The following is a 7,500-nucleotide window of genomic DNA, read 5'->3' as shown; positions in this document are numbered from 1 at the left end:
TTGCACCAAATTCACCTGTCATAAAACGTTCCCTTATTTCCTTCGACAATTTTATCAGAACCATCATAACATTTCTTTCTTTGCTTTGTCTTTACGTTTACAGATAAAGTAGGGTCGTTCATGGGTTTCGAGTTAAGGGAGGAAAATTATCAGTATTTATCATAATTACTTTATCTTTCCAAAGTATTTATCAATTTTACTTTATCTTTCCAATTAATGCTGCAATGTGCCCTGCAATACCGCATCTAATGCATGTATGTATTTGCACCTTGTAATGAAACAGCATTGAGATCCCTATGTAGATAAGTGAGGAGGGAATTGGCTTTTCCAGCTTCATCAATGCAGTCTTGTTTCCCGTCATTCTTCCTACAAGATCTCCATATGTGTATTTCTGAAATCGTACACTATACACATGACCATACTCTTCAAGAATATTTGTATTTTACATTTCAAATGGGACAACAGTTGTAGAACTCCTCACATAAATAATGTCGCGAAAAATTAGTGCACGAATTTTCCGAGACGTATCTTCCGCCTCTCCGTATGTCCCCCTTTGTAATGAAAAGATTATTTGTCAAGCATATGGCAAATTGGCGGCTATGGAGAAATGGTTCCTTTTTGAATGTGTACATTTATTGGTCATGGCCTCTCCTACCTCATTGTTCAATGGCAAAATTCATGCCGTTTTGTAAATTATATGAAAAGCGAAGGTATGCCTCTTCTCACGAAGATTAATTTGTCAAAAATGACTAACCCGATGCGCACAGCTAAAAAATTCGCTTGAACGCCACTGACGGCCTCTCTGTCTACGTGAATTAATTGATTATAAAGCAACACGTTAGGGTCTTGATCGTGGCATGCGGGTGTGAGGCAAGCGAATTGAAATTTTGTAATTTTTTAGTTTTTTTGAGTGGTTGCATGACCACATAGAATTTTTCCTCGTGTGGTGTGCTGAGCCACCTAAGATCCGTGTGATCGTTTTGTCTTGTTAACTTAAATGAGTTTATTTTGTAATAAAGTTTGTTAATATCAGCCGTGTTTCACCTGTCGAGTTGTCCTTGTATAAGGGCTGGAACCTGTCCATTGGTAGGGCTATCAGCCCATAACATCGGGCACGAATCTAGTGAAAGTCGCCATAACATTCGCAACAAATAATTTGAACATTTACTTTCCCTTCATCCACAGATATTATGTGTTCACTATAGTCCTTCACAACTTTTTCGAATGTTTTATTCACAGTATCTTCTAGTTTGATAAATATTTTACTATGATTAATTTGCTGCACACCGTAAAGTTCTTCTAAACATACTTGGAGTTTACTTATTATTTTGAGTGTGCCATCTACACGGGCTTTCTCTTGTCCAAGGTAACGAATACCAAAGGTATTAGTGTGCTTGAGTAAGTCACCAATTTGAGTGACATAGAATATGGGTATGATTAGTCAATTTCTGTTGTTACTACTGTGTAGCCATGGTAAACTGGGATGTCACCATGGCAACCATGAACCCGGTGACAAGGGTTACCTTTCTCAGAATGACGTTGAATTCAGAAATCTAAACAACAAAGCCACAATGCACCATATCGCTGTCACAATTCACCAGTTTCACATAACTCCGAGATACCGGAGACATTAAATCTTCCTACAATAATATCAATACATTCTCCATTGTCAAAAATCCCTTTGAAATATGGAAATAAGGACCGAGCAAAACATAACATGAGTTGAGTTGAGGTGAGTTGAGTTGGGCAAAAGGCCAAGCACTGGGACCTATGAGGTCATTCAGCACTGAAATGGAAATTAACAGTTAAAGGTTTGGAAGGTGTAATGGGAGGAAACCCTAGCAGTTGCACTATGAATCAAGTATTAGGAGAGGATGGAAAGTAAGATGAAGAAAGAGAATATGAAAGTAGGTACAGTAAAAAGGAACTAAAGTGGTTGCAGCTAGGGGCCGAAGGCACACTGCAAAGAACCTTAAGTACACTGCATGAGGTCCACTGACGGCACTACCCTCCTACAGGGAAAACATAACCTGAGTTACTAGTCTGAAGTCAGGGCAACCAATCACCCAACTATTGCTTGTGGAATTATAAGCAATTCATCAAACCCCACTACTAACCATTCCAAGCCTGTTGTAGCATAGGTTTTCTTGAATATCTTTTTATTATCAGCTGTATCCTCTTGATATTTTGTCACAGCATGTTTTAGACTCTCCGGTAATTTGGGGCAATATAATGAAGTACCAGAATTTATAGAACGAGACAATTTACTCTTGAACTTTTCCAGTTTCTTCAACATTCGTTGTAGATTTCCAAACACCTGTCCATGATTAGCTAAGGCGTTAAGGAAGAAGCCCTGCCTGCTCTGTCTCAAAATTATGAATGGAGGAGTGTACTTCGATATGATTTTTATTTTTTGAGAGATTATGATTCCCTCATGGCTCATTTACATTGTATAGATACGGATGAGTGGACCGACAGAAAATTAGAGAGAAGTAGTGTACTGGTTTTCCGGTATGTTTATTTTGTTGTCCGATAAGTGCAAACCCCCATAGGGGGGCAAGTGCTGTCAGTACACCTCATGCTTCTTTGCAGTGTGCCTTCAGCCCCTAGGTGTAACCCTTTTCATTCCTTTACTGTAGCTCCTTTCATATTCACTTTCTTCCATCTTACTTTTCACCTTCCCCTAACAATTGATTCATAGTGCATCTGCGAAGTTTTCCTCTTGTTACAGCATACAGACCTTTTACTGTTAATTTCTGTTTCAGCGCTGAATGACCTCAGGTCCTAGTGATTGGCCTTTTTTGGCCTAAATTCTATATTCAGCTCAGCTCAATTCAGATAAGCGCAATCGTCTGAAGTCATCCTTAGTTGCAAGTACACGTTCATCCAACTGTATCAGCTATGACAAACAATGCGCTAAGATTTCTCTGAAAAGGTAAGGGATAATGTCTTCAAGTGTTCCCTTTAAAATACAAGCACTGGAACATGACTGAATGATTTTGAAATTCTTTTATCAAACTGACAATTATATGACTCTGCAGAAGGATTTGTTGAGAAGTCTTCCCTTTGTTTCACTGCATACGAAACATCAGTGGCGACTACCAAGGGGAGGTGAATGGCCAAATTATTGTTACTCCAATGGCTGACATCCCTACTTTTACCATAGCTTCCTAAGTCATTGTTCCTGGTAATAAGCAATGCGCCACACCATACCGTGCTAACAGAAGATAGCCATTGCTCACATCTGCAATATTGTATAATCACAACTGGCTCACTACCATCCAATTCTCATGATAATAAAACATACATAGTATATATAAAAACATACAATTGCCTATATGAAAGATACTGCATAGGATTGGTTATTGTTGGTTATTCAAAGGGCGGAGCTTTCCTAAACCTTAGGACAGGTGTTTGTATATTTACAAAGAATGATGGGGAATTAAATTGAAAGAAAACGTATAAGAGTAAATTGCCTTAATCAATAAAATTTGGTACGTAATTATATTGCCAAAAATTACTGGAGGGCTTAAAACATGCAGTGCCAAAATATTAAGAAGATACAGCTAATTATAAAAAGTTGCGACAACGGTCTTAAAATGGTTAGTAATTCATTATCATCAAGGGACAAGGATGGGGCCTTCTTACCCATCAATTTGAATGAGACTGAATTTCTCCAGCCACGAGGTGGGAGTTCCTGGGTCAAATTCCATGGTACAAGGGCAACCATTTTCACCGCCATCTTCATCATCTAGTTTTATGATTATGGGTTTAACATCTTCAGGGTCCATGTTCTCCATAATTCTTGCATAGCTGTTCTCCTGCAAATTACATAAAACAGGCAAGTTATTTATTTAATTAGCAACTACATGCGAGCGAGCGGGCATGCACATACACACAAAGTCTGGTTGGTAAGGTACATTAAAGCTACAGTAAAACATATAAACATAGGTCAGCTACTCATCGCACACACACCACAAATAGGTTGCAAGTCAACAACTTACCGGTAATTATAACCAGTGCTTCATACGATTGTACAGCAGTTGTCAAAGGTTCTCTCTCCAGTTACGATACCTGATTTTTTTTTCAACTTATTTGTGACATTCCTGAGATTTCTTTGAGGGTACCTCCTCACTGCAGTAAATCATGTCTTAAACACGAGCTGGTAACCTACCCCAAATATTTAACGCAAACAGGTAGAAAATAAATCGGCGACCATGAGTGAAGAGCGAATCTTCGGTAAATGCTGGGTAATCTTACAAAGAACTAATCAGGACTACCGATAAATCATGGACTTGTATTCAGTTTGTTTGTTATGGGTGTGTGATAAGTTGGTGATGTGTTTATGGCATGCTTTACTGTAGGACAAACCTATCTCAAGATTGTTGCAGGGCTTTTAGTTCAGTTTTTCAAAGGGTTTCTTGTGCTTCAGTTCTACAGATATACAACTTTCATTTTGTCATATCACACATTTTCGTGGAGATGTAATAAATTTATGAAAGACAATTTATTATTTTGTAGTTTTCATTTTTTGCTGAGAGAGAGAGAGAGAGAGAGAGAGAGAGAGAGAGAGAGAGAGAGAGAGAGAGAGAGAGTGTGCCATGTCAGCAAGTTCATGGATGTCTCCGGGGATAAAGCTGAATTCCATCCAACCCCTTTCTGGACAACAGGACTGTATGTACAGTGACATAAGACGGGCACACACAGAAATTTCTACATCAGAGTAAGGTAGTTGAACATTTGGACAGTTTCGCACTCCTAGACACCTGTCATCCAGAAAGAGGTGAAATGGAAAACTCTCAAACACCCGACATCCATGAACTTATATAAATGACAGTACCAGTGTGAGTTGAGAATACAGCATATTTTCAAGAATGGTAGTCAAAGTAAACTGACATACTGGAAGTTACTGGAACAGGTAAGGTTACAACGCAGTGAAGGCCTCATGTATTGTTGAAGTGAGGAAAAGAAGGAATTGAATGAAGGTATGAAGTGTTTAATGGTTCTTATTTGTAGATGATGAGTGACAAGTGAAATTAGATGTTAAATGAGGTGATATATCAAGTTAACATGTTAATGTGAAAACGTTAAGCAGGAAGTGTCATGAGCAGTGAATTAACCGAGTACATCACATGTCAAAGGAATAATTGAACCACTGACTTCTACCAAGCAAGATTATTGACGCAATAGTAATGAAATATGAAGGAGGAGGATGCAAAAGTGAACTGCTGAGTAGAGAATTAAATAGGGATAAAGGTATTAACGGACTAGGTGAATGTAGCTTGCTGACTTCCGCACCTATATATGAGAAGTCAACTTCTATAAAACGGTGTTTGCCTCATGTAATTTCGTGTGATTATAGAAAGGGACAGAAAGAAAGGGCCATAACATCTTCCTGACTATTCGAGGCAGAAGTGTGTGTGGTTGGAAAACATTCAGGAAATATAAGGGAACAGTCCTGTTCTCCAATATTAGAAGTCCTTTTCCTAATCTGTCATGGATTTCAGACAATGAGAGGAAAAATGTTTGGTGGGATGTTCAAGTACCTCAGTACAGAAGATTGACCAATGGTTGGAAAATAGGAATGTGTAAACCTTAAGAATACATGATTAATGTAAACTGTTGCCAGAGAGAGAGAGAGAGAGAGAGAGAGAGAGAGAGAGAGAGAGAGAGAGAGAGATCAAACAGGGTACTTACCGGTCGATGAATATGTGGGTGATTATCATTGAGGTCGCGTATGATGACGTGAACGGTGGCAGGATCAGCATCATGACCTCTTCCCCCTTCGTCGTTTGCCCTTGGGTACAAGGTCATTGTGCCTCTTTTGGCACTCTCGCGATCTAGACACTGAACAAAATATAATACAGATTTAAGTTTATTTATTTTTTAGGGAATACATTATAAATTACTAATGGGAAAGACTGTTCACAATGAAGAGAATTTATACAAAAAGGACAAATATCTACATAACAAACAGACCCCAGTGTGAATGGATTTTTTCCATTAAAAACTGTTACTTACTCCTTTCAATGACAAATCTCCAGTTTTGCTGTCGATAGTAAAGTTTCGTAGCTCGATTGGTGATAAGTAGTAAAGTATGTTTTGACTGACTGTGTGCGGCAAATCCGGGTCCAATGCAGATACCTAATAAAATCATGCATGTGAAAATGTAATTACTTTGCTTAAGTTATCAAAAACAAACAATTAAACGAACATGTACATATGACTGAATTTCTGCTTTTCGTCCAAATAGTTCTCTCAGAGCAAGAATCAATTTAATTTCATCCTCAGAAGAGGCTTGAAAATCAGTAAAATCTTTTGTGACAAGTACAGTAACTTACATTCTAATAAAGGAACATAAACATGTATATATATCATCTGTTACACAGATTAATATCTAGTTAATTAACAATTAAATGAAGATTGTTGTTAAAATTGCAAAAGCAAAATGCACTCTTTTAACATTATTGTCTGTTAGCCCCCCTACAGAGCACTAAAAATCGTAATTGTTCACATAATTACATCATCAGGGCTCTCCCCTTCCAGGCTGATCTGGTAAATCTGCAAAAACGATTATACACGTTTAGACACCTCAAAACCAGATGGACCCCTTTTTTCGATTTTGACATCTTGAAACAACCCGCAAAAAACGAAGACATCATTCTTGCCTGACCTGATCAATGTAAAAGTACTGTGATTCTCAACAATTTGAACTCATTGGGAAGTCTGACTACTATAATATTTTCAATGCTGAAAATAAAATCATCCGTTTTCTTAGGTCTCTGAGGAAAGAAAATGTTATCACTGAAACGATTTTCCAAGAGCTTTTTTCCACAGGCTCTTCGTATTTGGTCCTTTACAGCATGCCGAAAAATCACAAACCAGACGTTCTCCTTGCTTTGTTTAAAACATGCTGGAGCATCTCACTAAGAAGAAGTATTAAGTAAATAACTCCTTGCAATTCAAAGAGGCCATTCTTCGATAAGATTCAGATTTATTCATGGCCAGTCTCGACGTAGAGTCATTATTTACTAATATCCTGTTAGAGAAACTATTTTGTTTGCTTGATTGTATGGTGTTTTTACGTTGCATGGAACCAGTGGTTATTCAGCAACGGGACCAACGGCTTTACGTGACTTCCCAACCACGTCGAGAGTGAACTTTTATCACCAGAAATACACATATCTCGCACTTCAGTGGAATGCCAGAGAATCGAACTCGCAGCAACCAAGGTAGCAGCCCAAGACCATACCGATCGTGCCACTGAGGCGTTTTAGAGAAACTATTGAATTAATCCTTCACAAGCCGTTTCCTGTTCTTGATTCTACTTTTAATCTTTTAATCACACACATTTCAAAGCTACTTGAATTCGCAGTGCTGGACACTACTTTTATCTTTAATGGTCAATTATTCAGACAATTATAGGGCATGACCATGGGTTCTCCTCTTGGCCCCACTTTTGCTAATATCTTCATGTGCTCCCTGGAGAAGCACATGGTC

At 38.2% G+C, this 7,500-nt stretch overlaps 1 protein-coding gene across 1 annotated transcript in view; it reads right to left on the bottom strand.

The window, feature by feature from the left end:
- The window catches only part of LOC135211378 (neural-cadherin-like), a 480,177-nt gene that overhangs the window by 242,210 nt on the left and 230,467 nt on the right, over positions 1 to 7,500 (bottom strand). Inside the window, exons 18-20 of the mRNA XM_064244691.1 lie at positions 6,022 to 6,144; positions 5,698 to 5,847; positions 3,649 to 3,821 (exon numbers count right to left, since the gene is read on the bottom strand). Of these exons, the coding sequence (XP_064100761.1) occupies positions 3,649 to 3,821; positions 5,698 to 5,847; positions 6,022 to 6,144 (446 nt within the window). The remainder of the gene's footprint in view (positions 1 to 3,648; positions 3,822 to 5,697; positions 5,848 to 6,021; positions 6,145 to 7,500) is intronic.

This window comes from Macrobrachium nipponense, chromosome 4 (assembly GCF_015104395.2).
Source record: "Macrobrachium nipponense isolate FS-2020 chromosome 4, ASM1510439v2, whole genome shotgun sequence".
Taxonomy (NCBI): Eukaryota; Metazoa; Arthropoda; class Malacostraca; order Decapoda; family Palaemonidae; genus Macrobrachium; species Macrobrachium nipponense.
The sequence above is the reverse complement of the archived record's forward strand: the minus strand, read 5'-3'. Positions and strand labels throughout refer to the sequence as shown.